The 22,473-nt window shown below is 38.3% G+C and overlaps 1 protein-coding gene across 1 annotated transcript in view; it reads right to left on the bottom strand.

Annotated features, from left to right (window-relative positions):
- Positions 1-12,383: 12,383 nt before the first annotated feature.
- The window catches only part of sfrp1a (secreted frizzled-related protein 1a), a 61,188-nt gene continuing 51,098 nt past the window's right edge, over positions 12,384-22,473 (bottom strand). The window contains exon 3 of the mRNA XM_020931035.2: positions 12,384-17,288. Within this exon, the coding sequence (XP_020786694.1) occupies positions 16,966-17,288 (323 nt within the window). The 3' untranslated portion in view covers positions 12,384-16,965. The remainder of the gene's footprint in view (positions 17,289-22,473) is intronic.

The following is a 22,473-nucleotide window of genomic DNA, read 5'->3' as shown; positions in this document are numbered from 1 at the left end:
GACTCTTACTCAAAACATATGGATGGAGGTACTTCCTGGTTTTTAACAAGGTTTTTTACTGACGCCACAGCCTGATGTTTTGTTGTTCACATGTGTGGCACTAAAATGAGAGATTTCCGAGCATAAAAGTTTTTACAATCCGCATCTTGTGCTGTGTGTTTTCTGTGTAACGTCGGACATGCGAGGAATTTCGGGAACTACAGTGAATATTCAAACATTCTCCGTGAATTAAAACCGAGCAGGGCACGTCTACGGTGGAGTTTGCTGTGTAACTGTCAGACTGCGGATTTGTTGACCTGGTTTATAGTAGCCTAAATATCTCTGTAATTAGAGCATACCCACATGAAACAAAAACTCTCGACGTCCTCCCTCTCCGGCAGGATAAATACACAAAGCTGAAATGCGCGTTAATATTTATCACAGTAAGTATGATGATGTCACGCCAATAATTCTGATAATCAAAATGGTCACAGATAATTTAATCCGATAATTAGAAGCTCAAAATGTAGTGATTCAGATGCTTTTTCGTCGAGATTTATGAGTTTAAGAGTTAATGGAGGACAAACACTGAAGAAAAAAAAAAACACTTGTCGGGGTAGTAAAATATATTAAATCATCAGTACTGTATTTTCCGCACTATTAGTCGCTCTGGATTATAAGGCACACTGTCATTAAATGGTCTATTTTCAAACTTTTTTGACAAATAAACCGCACTGGACTTTAAATGAAACCCAACAGTGTGATGGGTGAGTGGTTTTGTTTGTTTGTTCGTTCACGGTGACTCTGGGCTTTGTTCAGTTGTGGCGTGTAGGGAGGGTGTGTCTGGGACCAACGGATTCGCAGTGACTCAGTTGTTCAGTCGTGTCTAGAAGTGGCACATTGCACTCGCTTTTTCGGTTCGTTCCTCCGTTCCTCGTCGGCGTGGAGTGATGAGTGTGTCTGTGGGTGTGTTTCGCTGTGCGGTCGCTGTCTGCTCCGTGTGTGTTTGTGTGTTCTGCAGGTGTTGTGGCTTTGTAGTTTACTGAAGTGGTGCTGGGACACCTGAGTGGATTCATGTACAGGTGCTCTGGATTGTGGCGCTCACATTCATTTTTTGATGGGGTTAGAGGCTTAAGAGTGCACAGTGTTGGGGAGTAACAGATTACATGTACCGGAGTTACGTAATCAGAGTACAATTTATGAGTAACTGTATTCAGTTACAGTTACTGTTTCAGTGAGTGGTCATTGGATTACAGTTACTTTGTTGAAATAAATGGATTACACAGCGGTATTTTCCTGTTTTCACATTTTGGGCTAAACCAGGACTAAAACCAGAACTGAACTAAACTAGAACTAAATTAGGACTAAAACCAGGACTAAACTAGGACTAAACTAATACAATATGACACTAGCAGTAGGTGGACATAATTGTATTTCATATAAAAATAATTTCTCTATCAATAATATTTTTTACATGGTCAAGTATTAGTAATTTTCAGGATGTGTTTGTTACATTCATGTAGTTTTAAAAAACATGACAATATATATATATTTAATTTATTTATTAAATGACAAATGGTACTATACAAAACAAGTGAAAAAACATGACAATATCAAGTAATCTAAAGTATTCAGATTACATTACTCACTTTAAGTAATTTAATGGATTACGTTACAAACTACATTTTGGGGGATGTAATCTGTAATCTGTAGGGGATTACATTTTAAAAGTCACCTTCCCAACACTGAGAGCGCATCTAATAACCCAGAAAATATGGTAATTTTTACACTAAAATAAAATAATAATTCCATGAGTATTGTTTTTAATGAGAACATTCTATATATATATATATATATATATATATATATATATATATATATATATATATATATATACTATATATATATATATATATATATATATATATATATATATATATATCAAAAACTTGATTTACTCAGGGTCCAAATTGTACATACAAGGACATACATTTACAATATAATACATTCATATATAAATCCACCAGCACACACACACACACACACACACACATAAAAAACACACATACATGCACACACACACATAAAAAACAGCACATACACACACACACACACACACACACACACACATAAAAACAGCACACACACACACATCAAAAACAGCACACACACACACACAGACACACGCATAAAAAACAGCACACACACACACACACACACACATAAAAAACAGCACACACACACACACATCAAAAACAGCACACACACACACATCAAAAAAACAGCACACACACACAACACACATCAAAAACAGCACACACACACACACATAAAAAACAGCACACACACACAGACACACACATCAAAAACAGCACACACACACACACACATAAAAAACAGCACACACACACACACATCAAAAACAGCACACACACACACACACACACATAAAAAACAGCACACACACACACACACATAAAAAACAGCACACACACACACACACATCAAAAAACAGCACACACACACACACACATAAAAAAACAGCACACACACACACACACACACATCAAAAACAGCACACACACACACACATAAAAAACAGCACACACACACACACACATACAAACAGCACATACACACACACACAAAAACAGCACACACACACACATAAAAAAAACAGCACACACACACACACATAACAGCAAACACACACACACACACACACACATAAAAACAACAGCACACACACACACACACACATAAAAAAACAGCACACACACACACACATAAAACAGCACACACACACACACACAACAAAAAACAGCACACACACACACACACACACACATCAAAAACACACACACACACACACACATAAAAAAACAGCACACACACACACACACATAAACAAAACAGCACACACACACACACACATAAAAAACAGCACACACACACACATAAAAAACAGCACACACACACACATAAAAACACACACAACACACACACACAGATAAAAAACAGCACACACACACACATAAAAAACACACACACACACACACACACACATAAAAAAACAGCACACACACACACACACACATAAAAAACAGCACACACACACACACATAAAAAAACAGCACACACACACACACACACTAAAAAACAGCACACACACACACACACATAAAAAAACAGCACATACACACACACATAAAAAACAGCACACACACACACACATAAAAAAACAGCACACACACACACACACACACACATAAAAAACAGCACACACACACACACATAAAAAACAGCACACACACACACACACACACATAAAAAACAGCACACACACACACACACACACATAAAAAACAGCACACACACACACACATAAAACAGCACACACAGCACACACACACACACACATAAAAAACAGCACACACATGCACACACACACACACATAAAAAACAGCACACACATGCACACACACACACACATAAAAAACAGCACACACACACACATAAAAACAGCACATACATGCACACACACACACACACACACACATAAAAAACAGCACACACACACACACACATAAAAAACAGCACACACACACACACACACACACACATAAAAAACAGCACACACACACACACATAAAAAACAGCACATACATGCACACACACACACACATACACACACAAAACTGCACACATACACACACACACATAAAAAACAGCACACACACACATAAAAAAACAGCACACACACACAAAAAACAGCACACACACACACACACACACACACACACATATACACATAAAAAACAGCACATACACACACATACACACACACATAAAAAACAGCACATACACACACATACACACACATAAAAAACAGCACACACATGCACAAATATACAAATAAATAAATACATGTAAGGTCTGGTAGAATTAAAATACATACAGCTGACTCTTCCAACATTTCCAGATGTCAGAGTAATACTGTTGCACGTTATAATTCCATTTCTTGATTCAATTAACCTACACATACATTTATACATGAAGTTATTCTTTTGAGCCTGAAACGTGAGAATATTTGCAGTCACAAACAAAGCACTTTCCCACCTTGGAGTCTTTAGCAGTATTCTGAGAGCATCATTATATCATCTATGGCTACGTTCACACTGCAGGGCTTAATGCTCAGTTCCGATTTTTTTGTGAAATCCGATGTTTTTGCGAGGTCGTTCACATTTCCAATTAAATGTGACTTATATGTGATCCCCTGTGCTGGAGACACGATGACATCAACCGCAGTGAGCGTGCTCTGTGTTTATGGAAGATGTCCAAACACGGACGCAGCATCGAGCACCTGGAGATTTTAAAGTTCCTCTCGTACCGGAGCCAGAACATGAACAACTTACTTGTTTTAAGGAGGAGATTGAGAAGGAGAAGGACGAGGTTTTTGGCAGTGGTGTTTTGTGGGGCAGCGGCAGCAACGTCCGTTGAAAGGAACGTGTGGATGTGGAGACGTAGCCAAGAGTGGTGAGTGGTGATGTGCTTCACTTCAGTGACACCGAGTTCATTAACAATTGTTGCCTACTTCAGCGCAGAATAGTGACGTTTGTGTCTTGTTGATAACGTGTAGGTGGATGAATGCGCTTTGGTCGTTCACACTGAAGTCACATGTCAAAAGATCAGATATGTATCAGTTTCAGGAGCACATATCCAAGTGTCCTGGGTCACATTTGAAAAAATCAGATCTGTGTGTTTCAGACTGTCATTAAAAGATCAGATACAGGAACATAGGGGACAAAAAATCGGATTTGGGTCACTTCAGGCTGCAGTCTGAACGCAGCCTTGGAGACCCCTACGAGAATTTTTGAAAAATAAGTAATTTTTGCCTTGACATGTACATCTTTGCTTTGCAGTGGAGTACAGTACAGTCGCTTGTGAATACAGTTTTCAACACTGGTGATGCTGGATGTCATCATCATCATCATCATCATCATCATCATCACACGAGTCATATCTAATAATATCATCCAAGAATTTAGTTTTTGTTACATTAGTCACTATATAATCACCAAAAAGGTTTGAAAGGTTTTACAGTTGCTACTCACAAATCTACAAATGGTGGTGGCTGAGTGGCTAGTACTCAAGCCTCACAGCAAGAAGGTTCCAGGTTTGATCCCCGGGTCGTCGCCCGGGCCTTTCTGTGTGGAGTTTGCATGTTTCTCCCTGTGTCTGGATGGGTTTCCTCCATCAACCCAAAACATGCTACAGGTCTCCAGGAAAAACAGTTGATAGTCAAGGTCAGTTAAATATAATCAATCAATGAACCTGCCCAGGGACGACAGGTGGAAGTTAGCACTGATGCTACAGCCTGGTACAATGCATCTCTCCTGTTAAAGTACATGTAAAAAATGTGTGCTGTCCCTGTCTCAAATAAACAAAGACATATGGCCCGGGGGCCAGATCCGGCCCTCCAAGACCTTTAATCTGGCCCTCAGCTGATTTTCTACTAAAATATTTAAATTATATTTTCTATTAAAATATTGTTAATTTTCTGTGGTGTTTATCACAGCAGCGTCTCCAGCGTCTCTGTACGTGGCCCCTCCCACCAGAGCAGCACAAATGAAGACTTGTCTCTTTCCAAACGCTCTTAAAGGACGATCGTTTTGACTGTTGACAGTGACACCCTCATCAGAAAAATGTCCAACATGAGAAAAGTGGAGCCGAGTGCAGAATTTTACAACAAAAATTTACTTAGTCTTATTTGCAAACAAGTTCATGTTAAAACATTGTGTTGAAATTGTATTTTTCTTAAAGTTTCAGGTTGTTCATAATATTATAATATTTTGTAAAAGAAAGAGTTCATCAATTTAGAAAGATTTCTGTAATAGATTTGTGTTTCTCTGCACCAATATTTGAACTTATTGTTATTTTTGGGGTTTATATGTCATGAGTTTTCTGATCTGGCCCCTTTGGGATCAAAGTAGGTTGGATACGGCCCCCGGACCAAAATGAGTTTGACACTCCTGGTCTACTTGTTCAATGATGATTGAGCAAAACTATTATTAAACATTTATTTTAATATGAAAAGGTTTAACATTACATATCTCGAAAGAAGAGAAAACATGCAGATGTTGTTGAAATTTTTCAATAAATATTTAGTTTGGCCCACGACTTAGTCCCAGTTTTTAATTTTGGCCTCTGTGAATCTGAGTTCGACTCCCTGCACTAGAACATGAATGGAACCTACTGATGTTATATTGTGTTGAAGTGTTGGAGACTTTCTAACCCCAAGACTCAACAAACCTGTGAAGAGATGTAAGCACTAGAGCAGACCTGGGCATTGTCCAGCTCCCAGACCACATACGGCCCTTTGGTTGATTCTGACTGGAGCCTTTAAGATCATTTGGAATTACAAGATAAACATATTTTATAACGTTACCTCACGCATGGACTAAAGCTGCTTTGCTTTTATTTTAGAGGTGTTTTTAAATGATATTTTTTGTAAGTCAGCCTAACTTCTTCATTTGCTTAGTCATAACATAAACTCTTCCCAGTCTGAGCAGCTCATCAGAACAATGAGATTTACTGGGGTTTTTTTTGTTTTGTTTTGGGTTTTTTTAATCAAGAAATAAAATTCATATTATGCAAAACTGAGTTAAGTATTTTGGCCCACCCCAGTATTTCCTGTTTCTCCTGTGGCCCCATGGAAAATATAATCGCCCACCCCTGGACTAGAGTAAACACTAAACCAGAACCTTCAGTAATTCATAAACATCTTTTTTACTACATAATCTATTTGTCTTAACGTAGGTTCAAGCTGATCCAAAACACAAGCAGTCCACTTCAAACTAGTTGGGAGTTTTGGCGCAGGGAAGTAGAATGTAGTAGAATGATGCCTTATAACCTTTGAGCAAGACACTTTATCCACCGTGCAGATCTTGAGACAGGATTTTGCTCGAGAGTACCTACGCACAGGTTTCAGAATGATAAGAAATTAGAACCATTTTCTTAGAGATTTAAAAAACACTTTAAAAACAAATATTATATCTTTTGAATGGAAAAAAAGTCCTTGCAATGTACCTTTAAAAATAGCCAAATGTGTATGTTTAACAGCTAATGTGGGGAGCTCAGAGTAGAGTCGCTGCTCCACCCCATCTAAGAGAGGGAACTGACTTTCTTATTTCAACTTGTGCCAGCATAACTAAGAAATTTGGATAGTTTCCATAGCGATTAACATTTTACAACAAAATAATATATCTTCTGAATGGGAAAAAGTACAGAAAATGTTAAGAGCATTAAAAAGCTAATGTGGGAAGCTCAGAGTAGAGTCGCTGCTCCACTTTAACTAAATTCAACTTAGGAGTAACTATAGGAGTAACTATAGACCATCATTTAAACTGGAAATCACACATAAATAAAATTTGAAATAAATTATCCGAAGTGATCGCAATTATATACAAATATAGATATATTCTAGATAAAAAACAGTCTTTTTATTATATACAACTCGCTGGTAATGCCCGACATAACCTACGGTATTGAGATTTGGGGCAATAGGAGGGTTTCAGTCACGTGATCACGATGATGCGCGAATTTCAGGTGGAGGGCAGGAAGTGAAAACAAACACGACAAACACGACTCTGGAGAACACAGATATGGAGAAGAGTTCTTATTATAAGGATTCAGAGCCAGTAGCGAGACAAAAGTACCAGCAGTTAGTCCACAAATATATTGGGTGTGACCCTGATCCTATTGAAAATGAGAGAATTTTCAACCGAAGTAAAAGATTTGTCAACAATCGAGGCAGAGGAGATCACGAACTATTTAGCTCTTCAGACATCGTTCTACACCAGACAACAGATGAAGGCAAAGTACAAAAGTTTGGAGGCATAGAACTTTTTTTGTCAGTGGATGGGTCCTCAACCTTGGTGCAAAACGCCTAAATGATGATTATGGTTTGGTCTTCGCGGGGGTGAGTGTTTCTCTTATTTTATGTGTACAGACTGTTATGGGAAAAACTGCAGTGTATCAGCAGTGACCTCTATCTGAACTATTTAATGTCAACAAACGTCGTTAGTCCGTTAGTTGTTAATGATTCGTTTATGTTTAAGTAAAAAACAAAAAACTATTTCGTTTTGTAACAAACCTTTGTCGAAGTGGTCACTGCAGACACAAGGATTAGCGAATTCTGCTCCTCTCAATCGCAAACAGGTTTGTAATCCACTTTTTACGGCGTTGTTCTGTCGGCTTTTCCAATTTCTGATCTTTGTGGACGACTATATTCAGTACTCTAAAAAAAAACACTTTTCCTTCTCTCGGTTAGAACGAATGGCACAGCTGTAAACTACACAACACATCGGCATTTTCCTCCAGTCAGTTCACTTCCTGCCCTCCATCTGATTTTGCGTGCTGACAAACGTAGCCTGTGACGTCACGTGAAACCCAGATATACTAAAAGACTAATACAAATCCAGTCTTTACCCTGCAAAAAAAGGCTATAAGAGCAATCACATTATCAACTTATAACGAATCAACCAATGCGCTACTTTCAAACTCTGAAACTGTATGATTTCGTCGACCTTTATACTCTGAAAATCATGTTCAAAGTAAACAATAATCTCCTGTCAAAATCTTTACAGAACATGTTCCAAATCCGAAAGAGCCAATATGAGCTCAGAGGTACGGCCATGTTTATCAAAAAGAAAATCAGAACAAACATTATGAAATTTTGTAAATCTGTTAAAGGGCTGGAGCTCTGGAACAATTGCACAGAAAACCAGTCTCTTTCACTTTATAAAGAAGTTTCAATGTTTAACTCTGGACAGATATTGTCAAAAATGTTCTATCCCCAAGAAATATTTTTTTAAGTTTCTACAATTGATACACTTTATGTGATCAAAGCTTAAACATATTTTCTGTGAACCTCCTCTATCTAGTGTAAAGGATTTTGTCTCCTCAAATTGAAATGGAAAGAAGCAGATCTTCCTGTTTTATAGGACTTTAATGTCACATGATAAAGAATCAAGCAGGGATAGGCTGGAAGCATGGATGATAGACACTCAAGAGAATGGACTAAATCAGGACTAAAACCAGGTCTAAACCAGGTCTAAACTAGATCTAAACCAGGACTAAAACCAGGTCTAAACTAGATCTAAACCAGGACTAAACCAGGTCTAAACTAGATCTAAACCAGGTCTAAACCAGGACTAAACCAGGTCTAAACCAGGACTAAACCAGGTCTAAACTAGACCTAAACTAGATCTAAACTAGGTCTAAACCAGGTCTAAACTAGGTCTAAACCAGGTCTAAACCAGGACTAAACTAGATCTAAACCAGGACTAAAACCAGGTCTAAACTAGATCTAAACCAGGACTAAACCAGGTCTAAACCAGGACTAAACCAGGTCTAAACCAGGACTAAACTAAACTAGGTCTACTAAAACCAGCTAAACTAGATCTAAACTAGGTCTAAACCAGGTCTAAATCAGAACTAAAACCAGGTCTAAACTAGATCTAAACCAGGGCTAAACTAGGTCTAAACCAGGTCTAAATCAGGACTAAAACCAGGTCTAAACTAGATCTAAACCAGGGCTAAACTAGGACTAAAACGAGGTCTAAACTAGATCTAAACCGGGACTAAAACCAGGTCTAAACTAGATCTAAACCAGGACTTAAACAGGATTTAACAGGACTAAATCATGCTGCGTGGACGTCTCCTCCTCTTCTATCAATAATATTTTTAATACGGTTAAGTATCCTCATCTTTGCTTCTCTACAGCAAATCAAGTAATCCAAAGTATTCAGATTACATTACTCACTTTAAGTAATTTAATACATTACGTTACAAACTACATTTTGGGGTATGTAATCTGTAATCTGTAGGGGAATACATTTTAAAAGTCAAATTCCCAACATTGTCAAATGAACCCCCTGCATTCCAGATATTTGTAACAGATGTGCAAGTGATAAGAGTACTCTGTTCCACTGCTCATGGGACTGCTGGAAAGTTCAGAACTACTGGAAATCTGTGATTCATACCATATCCAGTATAGTTGCTGTAGAAGTTCCTCATCAGGCAACACTCTGTATATTGGGGTTATATCCCAATGACTTTGTTCTTAATAAAAAACAAGCCACACTGGTGGATTTTGGTCCTGCAGGTCAGGAGGGCTATTGCTTTATTTTGGAAAAATATGGATGCGCCTCCTATAAATGTTTGGACTATGGAAATGGCATCTTGAAAGGCTTACATTTATTTTGAGAGGAAAAGCTGAGGACTTCGAGGACATTTGGGCTTCGATTCAGACTGCAGGGCTTAACGCTCAATTCCGATTTTTTGTGAAATCTGATGTTTTTGCGAGGTTGTTCACATTTTCAATTAAATGTGACTTGTATGTGTCTCCAGTGTGAACATTAAACGGCCCAAAAGTGTCCCGCATGTGACACTGGAGACACGACGACGTCAACCGCAGTGAGCGTCTCTGTGTTTATGGAAGTTGTCCAAACATGGACGCAGCATCGAGCACCTGGAGATTTTAAAGTTCCTCTCGTACCGGAGCCAGAACATGAACAACTTACTTGTTTTAAGGAGGAGATTGAGAAGGAGAAGGACGAGGTTTTTGGTCGTGGTGTTTTGTGGGACAGCGGCAGCAACGTTCTTTGAAAGGAACATGTGGATGTGGAGACGGAGCCAAGAGTGGTGAGTGGTGATGTGCTTCACTTCAGTGACACGGAGTTCATTAACAATTTTCACCTACTTCAGTGCAGAATAGTGACGTTTGTGGCTTGTTGATAACGTGTAGGTGGATGAATGCACTTTGGCCGTTCAGACTGAAGTCACATGTCAAAAGATCAGATATGTATCAGTTTTAGGAGCACATATCCAAGTGTCCTGGGTCACATTTGAAAAAAATTGGATCTGTGTGGTTCAGACTGTCATTAAAAGATCAGATACAGGAACATAGGGGCCAAAAAATCTGATTTGGGTCACTTCAGGCTGCAGTCTGAACGCAGCCTTGGAAACCCTTAGGAGAATTTTTGAAAAATAAGTAATTTTTGCCTTGACATGTGCAATACTGAATGTGACATGAATATTTACAAGTTATCACTTTGTTATTATGAGTGACAATTGTCTGTGTGTGATTAAAAACAAATTGTTTTTTGTTTTGTTTGTTTGTGTTTGTTTCTATATGGTTTGTTAATATTGTAATATGAAAATCTCAATAAATACACTGTTGACACACACATGAATTCTGAGACTTAGTTTGTGCTGTAGAACTTTGTTGTTCTGTTTCTGATTTGTTTGTTTCCTCTTGCTGTGTTTATGAAGATGAACTGGTGTCAAGATGACGCTCTGACAAAAGAATAAAGTGTAGGCATAATAAGTTTAAGCTTCAGCCTGCACCTTTTCGGTCTGTGTATGTTAAATATGACTGTCTGTGAATTAATGTCAAAATATTCCTGTGACTGAAATAAATAATCACATAAATAATCACATCAGCTGGTACCCACACACCTAACAACTATGGTTTGAAAATGTAATTAAAATAGATTGAATCATTATAATCAGAGAAAGCAACCACACAATTCGGTTTCATTTTTTCTTATATTTATGTAAAATTTGTATGTACACGTAATAGGCAGCAATGACCCGCTGACATTCAAATCATTCAAAAATAGTGCTAAAACGAACCAGGAAAAACAAATAAAACATTGTGTTGACATTTACATTTACAATTCAGTTTTTTTGTTGTTTTTTTTTTTACCTTTTGCTTTTACCGTAACTACATTTCTCCATTTAAATCAACAGACAAAAACAACTGGCTGGTTACAATACTCTTTCAAGTAACAACTGAATGTGGAAATGACCGTACTGCATTTGAAATCTGCTCATAATAACTTATTCACCAAAACTGCTCGACCTGTGATGTTGTGGCTGACTGTCTACCTTAGAAATTGTACAAGAAGTAAGAGTGCGCTACGTTCAAAGGCTCATTGTAGCATCTTTAAATCTTAGTATTTCAAATTATTATTCAGGTCCTATGTAAAACTAAAGAAAATATATTGGTTTATTTGGTGTTTCAGATGCTTGGTACGTTCATACTTGTGACAACATCACATTCAAATTGGGATTTGGCCAAGAAAACGACTAAACGAGGAGTAGATTTGAACCATGTCTACATCAGGACTTGGGCTACGTTTATATGATGACGGTGTGAACAGAAGACGCAAAAGCGGCGTCGCGTATTCACTTTTAGACGAGCATTTTCGGAAGGAAATCAGCATGCATACGGTGACGCAAAAGTGTGTGGAATTCGATTGGGTCTGCATGTCGTCTGGCTCATCTGCGATGAACTGGTGCATCCAGAATTTAACAGAGGTGATTGCAGATTCTTCTTCTGTTCACTAATAGTGTCTCTGCAGATTCTGTGGATTTGCTGGTATGCCTCCTGTAAATTTATTAGATTGAATGCATGGAAATGATCCGATATGTTTGTTTCTGTGTACTGTATGTATGTGACGTAAACGCATACGCGACGTGAGCAGATCTGACCAGAGTTTTGCATCTTGGGCGATGTAGACGGAAATGCTACGGGGAGCGTATTTAACTTTTCCACTTTGGAGTTTGGTCTAAACCAGGGATGTCCAAACTTTTTTCATCTAGGGCCACATATCTAAACACAGATGAAGCAGAGGGCCGACTGAGGGCTGTAGACTGATGCTCAGTACAGGGAATAATGGAAATATGTGCATGTTTAACACATTAGAATGAGCCATCAGTCTTTATTCATGCTAAGATCCTCAAAACCACACACTAAAGATTCAGTATTAGCTTTATCAAAGTAGATTTTCAAAAAACTTGCAGTAAAAAAATATTTTTTAATTGATGCAAGGTAATTTTTAATTGATGCAATTCACCTAGAAGACCTGAGGACAGCCAAGAAACAAATGTCTGAGGGCCGCATTTGGCCCCCGGACCATAGTTTGGATATGCCTGGTCTAAACGAAAGGGACTTCCGATAAAATATTTTGTCGTTTTTACCTGCAAGCGTTCTTGTGTCAACAGGCCCTTAAAGGTGCATTGTGTAACTTTTCTGGTGGAGGTGCGTCAAAAGCTTTTCTCCATGATGATGAGATGTTATTGCTTTGTCTGGAATAGATTTAAGACAAACTTAATTGATTCACAAGGGAAATTATTTGTTATTTATTATTTTGAATATTTCACAGTATGGCATTCTATCTTCATGGAGAACAACCAGACCAAGGTACAGGCCAGATCTGTGGAGAGGCGACCCCGCTCACAGTCAGAACGTCTGGTTTTATAGGTACTTTTGAGCTATAAAACCACCTGTAATTGAATAAGTGTAAGGTAGAGGTGTTTAATGTCATACTGCGGAACATTCTAGACAGAGCAATGACATATCCATAGAAACAAGCAGGTGACAGACCCTCCAACAGAAAAGTTACATAATGCACCTTTGTGAATCCACCCTAAGCCTCCATCTAAAACACGAGATGTGTCTATGATTTTGAATGGAAATCAATAGAAATCAGTAACTACCTTTTTATTTTTAATACTATTCTTGCCATGTTATTTTCTCTTCTTTCTTTTTGCTCCAATTATCTCATTTTTCTCCAAACTGACAATTCCATTAGAAGAGATTAGCTCAATTAGCTTATCAGCAATGCCGTTGTTTGATGGATTTAAATTTTATAGAATTTGCGAGCCACAAAACCACACGTCATCAAGATTTTAACGGTGCACTAAGTAACTTTTTGGTTGAAGGTCTGTCATTTTCTTGTTTCTATGGCTGTGTCATGTTCCACAGTATGACATGAAACAGCTCTACCTTACATTTATTCAATTACAGGTGGTTTTATAGCTCAGAAATTGCTCAAAAAACAGCCTCTCCACCTGATCTGGCGTGTAACTTAATCTGTTTTGGTCTTTGTGAAGATAAAAAAAGGTTTAATGCCATACTGTGGAACATTCCAGACCAAGCAATAACATCTCCATGAAGAAAAGCATTTGACAGACCCTCCATCAGAAAAGTTACACAATGTCCCTTTAAAACTGACTTCCATTCATTATCATCATTCATTCATTATCCCATTTTGACAACTTATGCAATCTCTTAGAAGATGCTTGACTTAGCTTCTTTATACTAACAAAACAACACAATCTGAGCGGAAAATTACAAGAATACGCCTACAAATATATTGGCAATCATTTCAGTGAGAGGGGTTATCTTCTTGAGTCCATATAAAAACAAAGCGAATAGAAAAGTAACCCAACCACTCAGCACATTCAAAACACTAACATGTCCAAAAGGGAATCTGTAAATGTACAAAGATATATAGATATATAAACAGACAAAATATAAAGCAAAGGATTTTCCTTTAAAGCAGAACTCAGTTACGCGTCTCATTTCTTCACGTTACAGTGAAAATCAAGAAATACAACCACGGGAAGCTTGTTGTCTAAAGGTGTATTGTGTAACTTTTCGGGTGGAAGGTCCGTCAACTGCTTTTCAACGTCGAGATGTGACCGCTTCGTCTGGAATGTTTCACAGTATGGCTTTAAACGTGTCTATCTTCATGGAGACCAAACCGGACCAAGTTACAGGTCAGATCTGTGGAGAGGCGATGCCGCTCACAGTTAGAACGTTTTTTTTTTTCAGTATTTTTACCTCCGCCAAGGAGGTTATGTTTTTGCCGGCGTTTGTCTGTTTGTTTGTTTGTTTGTTTGTCTGTTAGCAACATAACTCAAAAAGTTATGGACCAATTTTGATGAAATTTTCAGGATTTGTTGGAAATGTGAAAAGGAAGAACTGATTTCATTTTGGGGGTGATCCGGAAGAAATTCTGGATTCTGGATCACTTTGAAATTTTAGTTAACATTGTGGTCAATGGGGCCAAAAATTTTGTTTCTCAATATCTGGGTTAATTATTGACCAAAACCCATGAAATTTGACTCAGGGATGGACAATCGGATCCTCTTTCATATTCCAAATTGAAAGATACGAGACAAATATTTATGGAAAACACAATTAATATGAGGGGGACTGTAGTCCTTGGCGGAGGTCTGCGCTCTCTGAGTGCTTTTCTAGTTAAGATATAAAACCACCTGTACTTCAAAAAATGTAAAGTAGAGCTGTTTAATGTCACACTATGGAACATTCCAGGTTGAGCAATGATGTATCCGTAGAAACAAACAGGTGACGGATCACAAACCAAAAAGTTACACAGTGTACCTTAACGATAACTTGCTTTCAGAAAATTTCAGACTCAAAGATACTTGGGCTTTTTAACGATCATTGGTATTGGCTATAATATCACTTAATACAGTGTACGTGTCTTGGAGTGGCCATCCAAAACATAAGGGGGCGCTACAGGATCACATCTGCATCCAATTGGTTCCTACAGTAATTTTCCCAGTAGACTTTCCAAAGAAAATTAATACTAAAAGTCTGAAAGCTCGTCCAGGGCCAATCCGCCGTGTAGTAACTGCTGACCACAACTATAAAAAGATCTTAAAATGTTTAGTTGAATTTTAAGTTTTAAGTGTGCTTTTTGGACTGAAAATAACCATGCTACGGAGATTAGTTACCACACAGCTGGTTAGCCTCCATCGCGCATTTAATCTCTTTAATTCGGAAAGCCCATGGTGAAAATGAATGGAAAATTTTCTTCCAGATCCAGAGCCAACTGCGAAGTAGACAGGACTGCTAAGCTTCATTGAAATACTTGAATGAAACTAAAAAACAATGGTAAGTACGGCAGTCTGCGCAAAAAGATGAAGTCTGGTGAACGTATGGTCTTTAAAAACACAAAGGAGATTCATGGACTCATTTGAAATCTGGAGTAGATTAACTAAACTTGATGATGAAGACGTAAAGGTGAACTATGTAACTTTTCGGTTGGGGGTCCGTCATTTTGCTTGTTCCTGCGGATATGTCATTTCTACGGAAGCCGAGAGGGGTCACAACAAACGCAAACGCCGCGACAAATATAAATGTGACAACACAACAAAAAGCCACAACACACCACAAAAAGCCACAACGGAAATGAGCGTGGGACTCTATTTTAATGCAAACGCCGCAACAAATACAAACGTCGCAACACAAACGCAAATGCCGCAACACATCAAAAAGCCACAACGGAAGTGACCGCAGGACTCTATTTTCCGAAGAAGAACTACAACATGAAAAGTAAAGGAACGGAGAAGTTGGAAACATAAGTAAAAGCAATTTATTGTTTTATCATTATTCATTTCACGTTGTAGTTCTTCTTCTTCATTTGCCGCTTGATCGGTCCGTCAGAAAATAGAGTCCCGCGGTCACTTCCGTTGTGGCTTTTTGATGTGTTGTGGCTTTTTAATGTGTTGCGGCGTTTACGTTTGTGTTGTGGCATTTGTATTTGTTGCGGCATTTGAATTAAAATAGAGTCCCACGGTTATTTTCGTTGTGACTTTTTTTGGTTTGTTGTGGCTTTTTGTTGTGTTGTCACGTTTGTATTTGTTGCGGCGTTTGCGTTTGTTGTGACCCCTTTCGGCTTCCGTACGTTGCTCTGTTTGGAATTTTCCACTGTATGACATTAAACACCTCTAATTTACATTTATTCAATTGCAGGTGGTTTTATTGCTCAAAAATACCTAGAAAAACAGATCTGATCTGTAACTTTGTCTGGTTACGTCTCCACAAAGATAGAAAGGTTTAACGCCATACTGTGAAGCATTCCAGACAAAGCAAAAACATCTACAAGGAGCAAAGCATCTGGTGGACAGAGCAACCACCAGAAAAGTTACACAATGCAGCTTTAACATAATAAAACTCTTTAAGTTCTCTAACGCTCATATTTCACCCAACCGACCATCACAGTCTCTGAATCAGTTCATTTACCAAACATACTGAGTTCCGCTTTAACATTTGTGCAAGTCCATCTTTTCTTTTTTTTTTTTTTTTTTTCGTAATCGTAATTAGAAGACGTTCTCGAATGCGGGGCACTTGTAGGTCTTGAGTTTCTTGATGGTTTTCTTGAACTCTTTGCTGGACTTGTCCCATTTGTGGATGCCGGTGAGGAGGAACTGCTGGTCCACCTTGCGTCCCATGATGAGGTACTGGGGGCTGAGGTTGTCCAGCTGCTGGCAGGGGCAGTCGGCTCCGTTCTTCAGGTTCAGGACCAGCTTCTTCAGGTCCTTCTTCTTCAGCGTGCCCATTTTGATAGCCTTCTTGCGCTTCTGGAGGATGACTTTGCGGTCCATGTTCTCGCGCTTGACCTCCTTGATTTTGGCTTTGAAGGCTGTGGAGACAAAGAGGAAAAGAAGTGAGTTAGTTCATAGTTTGAGATGGATTTTACTTTAGATTTGGGTTAGAACATTTTTAGTCCAGATCATACAATAGGTCCAATTTTGGCTCTGGTTAGGTAGTGATGGCGAGATGAAGCCCCATGAAGCACTGAAGCGTTCCATCCATTTGCTCGACTCTTGAGCTGATGCTTCAAGGTGCTTCATGTGCTCCACTGCGCCATCAAGAGGCCAAAAAAATGTATAACAGGCAGAGTGAAAATAGAACAATCAACATGATCATTGTGGTTCTGTTACTGGTTCTTGTACTGAACAAATGAATGATTCAATATTTGAATGTTTGTGATTTCAACATAAAGTGTGAATGTATTAACCTGGAGTCTGTGTTCATGATATAAATGGCCGGGTTAAAAGAAAAAATAAGAACAAATTAGAGATAGGGATGTAATGTAACTGTGCTTGTGTGTATTACTTTTATGGCTGTGCTTATGCCACAATAAGGATGGCCAACTAGGGTCAATTTATTCATTTTTATTTACCGTATTTTCCGGGCTATTAGATGCTCTGGATTATAAGACGCACTGTCATTAAATCAGCTGGTTTCACTTTGTGGAAACCGTCTGACCTCACAGCACTAGGATTCGTTCGCTCAATGGTAGGCGGGTACTTTTTTATTTAACCAATCGCTGCTGTTTGGTCGTGGCGTATGTAATGCGCCAAATCCCGTAGGAAGATAAACTTCACCAAACATTCTCTTTGTTCCGGCTTTAAATCCTCAATCTCAGGAATCGTTGCCAACACAGAATGTTTGTCTTCAACCCTATTCACACAGGATTAGTATAACCTGTGGACCTTTGGTGAACTGTAATAATTGCGAAGGATTCCTGAGATCTTAATCCCGTGTGAATGCTCCATGTCTGTAATTTGTAAAGTAAAAATTACGCCGAAAATGACCGACTATATTTCACCAAACACAGGTGATAACACTAGTCCCGTGTGAATCTGCATCTCAGTGTTTGTTGCGGTAATTGCACCTTTTCTATCTCTTTACGGCTTGAATATGGAGGCTGCGGTAGAAATTTTGATGAGCAGTTTTGAGCTTTTAAAGGGGCAAATTCTAATACAGCCCCATATCGCAGTACATGTAAACTGATCTGCAGAAACAGGAAGAGGTCCAAGAAGAGAGAAAATTCTTACAGGATGATGGTCTGGATGACATGTGGAGCAACAAGCGGTAAGGAACATTTGAAATAATATAACCAGTGAATAACTAGTTAGACTCTATCCTCCATATCAGGGGGCGGGGGCGATCTAGAACCCGCTAGATCCACACTGAGAACCAGGGGGAGGGGAGCGATCCACGCAACTCGGCCGCTAGATCGACACTGGTTTAGTCCTGGTTAAGTCTCGATTTTGTTCTATACCAGTCCTGGTTTAGACCTGGTTTAGTCTTGGTCTAGTACTAGTCTAGTCTCTTTCTAGTCGCGAAAGAGATAGAAGCGGATGTTACGATGTTATGACATATCCGGTCGTAATATCAGTAAAACAGAGTAATTTACGGACTTTGTTTATCCCGTGCAAATGCGCTGCAAGTAACACAGACGTGGGGCGGTAATTTACAAATGACCACACGTGCCCAGGTTGTATTTATCCCGTGTGAATATGGCTTTCGTCTACATCCATCTCGACCGCTTTGTTTACTGTTCCACAAAAGGGACCCAGACAGACACTTGAGTTTGACATCATGGCTTCACAGCTCACAGCTGATTGGCCGGTGGGCGGCCTACAACTTTCTGGGTTCTTGCAAATTGTCTAGTGGATTCTGATTCCTGACCTTGTCGCTGGAGAGAATGGAAATGTTATTGCTTTGTCTGGAATGTTCCAGCGTATGCCATTAAACATTATTATTATTTGTTTTGTTTTGTTTTTGCATTTACTCAGTTACCTTTCTACAGATCCAAATTGTAACTTGTAACTAACTAATAGAGTCACCTTATCTCTGTAAAGAGATGTTTAATGCAATATTGTGGAACATTTCTAGCAAAGCAATCGCATCATGGAGTTAGGTGGTGTATATTTTTCATACAAACCACTAAAAGTTTTTTTTTAAATTAACCCCAAGCTAAAAATGCTCTATTCCACTTTGTGATGTCATTGAGCAGCAGTTTTTATGTGAACAGTTTTACATTCTGTTGGGTAAAAACTGGCAGTTCCAGGGCTGAAATTATCCAAATTATGTTAGTGAATGTGTATGGAGTTTAAAAACACACTTCCTGTATTATCACATGACATCACAAGGTGGAACAGAGTGTTTGAGAGACAAACAAAGCACAACTTCAGTATGTTTTTGACGAGGAAACAACACTATAACAAAGATCAGAACATACGGGGCCTTTAAAGGAAATCATACCTACTGGAAGCTCAAAATGTGTTTCAAGTTTTTTCTCTTTAACCTTTATTTATCCAGCGAGATTCGAGATCCCGTTTACGAGAAGGTGCAGGTTTTACTGGTGGGCAAATTCACAGAACCCAGAGGACACGTACACAGACTTCTCTCTGTGTGTGCGTGCCTCCTAACCGCTACGCCACCAACTTAATTCTGTCTTTATTTCTTCACCAACAAATTTGAGTTCTCATTTCCACTTCCCACCTTGAACCACTCAGAAAACCCCTCACCAAGTTCTGACGCATGAATCAGCGACTTTCACTCACATTTTATTATTCTACATGGCCCAATCATGTGTAAAACATCTCCTGGACCTGGCAACCGATCCGCATTCCTCTCCCCTGAAAACCCATCTTACTGGAAGTGTCTGCACTCGTTTGGGCCTTTTTTCATCTGTGTTCTTGCGATATTTGGCTTAATGACTTCCCATGTATTAGACAAACACATGACTTAACCGTGCGGCAAGTGTGTGGTTTTGATAGAAGAAAGCGGCGATGTGGACGTGGGGCGATGTTGGCACACGAAGGAGATTCCTGCGATGAGTTTTTGTGTTTTCAAGCTGATTGTGCATGGTGGATTAATGGGCCGAGTTACAAGTACTTGTTGTATTCGTTTAACAAGTTGGACAGGAGTACAAAACCGGAGACGATCTTAAATAAACAGTCTCCCCAAATCTCCAAATAAGCACATCTCATGACGTCTTTCAGTTACTACTATCAGTACGTTGTATACACAGCTTTTAATAGGTACTTGTACTTTTATTTGAGGTATTGTGCAGTAATAATTAGGACTGAAGGACTTCTACTACTACTACTACTTGTTAGAATATGAATTGGTCAGTGGCGTTTTTGTATTTTTATATGTATTTAAATGCACATTAAAGGTCAATATTAAACTATTTTCTGTTATAATGTTCTTTCCTCATCACAAACATACCCGGACTTGTGATTTCAGTTCCATTTGGTAATACAGGAAGTGCTCCACTGTGTTTTTTAACTCCATACACCTTCACTAGAACCATATTGATAATTTCAGACCTGGAATTGCCCATTTCTACTGAAGAAAAGGTTAAAAAAAAGTGATAAACTTGAAAACTACTGCTAGTTAATTAGTTAATTAGTTAGTTTATATTTTGGTCAATTAACATAATCATATATCATATTACAATGATTTAACACCCACACACACAAAATGCAGTTAATGCAAATCTCTAAGCTTATTTTACAGACCGAAGGGGTTTAGACTGAAGTTTAACACTTATTTTGCCAAACCTTATTAACATACAGAACAGGAGATAAGACAGCAAAACTATTTACAGAAAACAACACAAAACTCATCTTTTGAGTGCAGGAAAGGAAATGTCCCTATATCTTTTAGTATACACATACACAATACAGAACACAATCCAATATACGTCGATGTTCATACACACACTGACCATGTACATGTTAATATCTGGGTCTGGTCAAGTGGTAACGGAGGGAAACAGGGGCAGATTTTTGACATTCAAATGTCTCTTATTCAGAAACTAGAGGGACTATTGAAATAAGTAAAGTATCAGAATGTAGGAAAGAGTTACACTCCAACAGGGTCAAGTTAAACCTGTGAGATTCTTTCAAGTTGTTGATAAAAAAATTAAAAACTCATGTCGGGTAACGGAGGAATGAAATATGCAGCACTTTTGGGGCAATAAATCCAAACAGTGATAACTCTTGGTTCTCACTTCCATATCCTTAACAAACTGGTTTGAATATTTGCTTCATATAGTTTTCTACCATATGGTACAAGATTAGGTTGAAAAACCTCTTACTTTTTGACTCATGAGATTTTTTATGAAGAAAGGTCATGGTAACGGAGGGAAAAGTAACGGAGGGAAAATTGTGCAAACAAGTAGAAGGTGCAGGATTTTACATCATTTGTCAACTTTTTTCTTCTGAATATTTTAATATTACTTCAAAATGAAAGGAAACTATTTCTATAAAATATGTCAGTCCTTCCAAGCAAATTTTTATCATTTTAAATACTTTTTTTTTTTTTTTTTATCCTGTCCCTTCATCAGCAGTTCAAAGATGGAATAACACAAGATATGATGAAATACATCCATTTATTGACATGATTTTCAGGTCTTTGAAATTTGGGAAATAATTTTTGTTCCATGTTTCATACATGGTCTGTTTAAAACATATGGAACTTTAGAACCAAAAATGGTACAGAAAAAAGGTCAACAGTTTCATAAACTAGAGTACATATGTATCTGTTCAATACATTTTTATATCAGATGCATTAACTTGAATTTTTGGCCTTGTTGTTTACTTCTGCTTGACTGGACCCATTTATACCTATTGGTTTATAAATACACTTAAATATATCAATATAATTGAGGGTTACAGTTATTCTGTAAGTTCCATGGGCTAAAATATGATTTGTTGTATTTCTCTATATTGCTCTATAATTCTGGTCTTATATATCTTTTAAAATGTGTCAAATGGTTTAGAACCTTTTAAAGTTTTATCTAGAATATTCCACAGATTATCACTTCTGATGGAGACGCATCGACTTCTCAGGCTGGTCCTCACAAGAGCTTTCTGAACGATGCTTGATCCTCTCAGATTGTCCTCAGTCTCTCTGGGTTTGAACATCTCTTGAATACACTGAGGGAGCTACATGACATCACAAGGTGGAACAGAGGATTTAGAGGTTTGGAGATGTAGAGAGACTAATAATAAAGGATTACT

The sequence above is a fragment of the Boleophthalmus pectinirostris genome, unplaced genomic scaffold, assembly GCF_026225935.1.
Source record: "Boleophthalmus pectinirostris isolate CB_2022bp ecotype Guang Dong unplaced genomic scaffold, ASM2622593v1 HiC_scaffold_4, whole genome shotgun sequence".
Taxonomy (NCBI): Eukaryota; Metazoa; Chordata; class Actinopteri; order Gobiiformes; family Gobiidae; genus Boleophthalmus; species Boleophthalmus pectinirostris.
The sequence above is the reverse complement of the archived record's forward strand: the minus strand, read 5'-3'. Positions and strand labels throughout refer to the sequence as shown.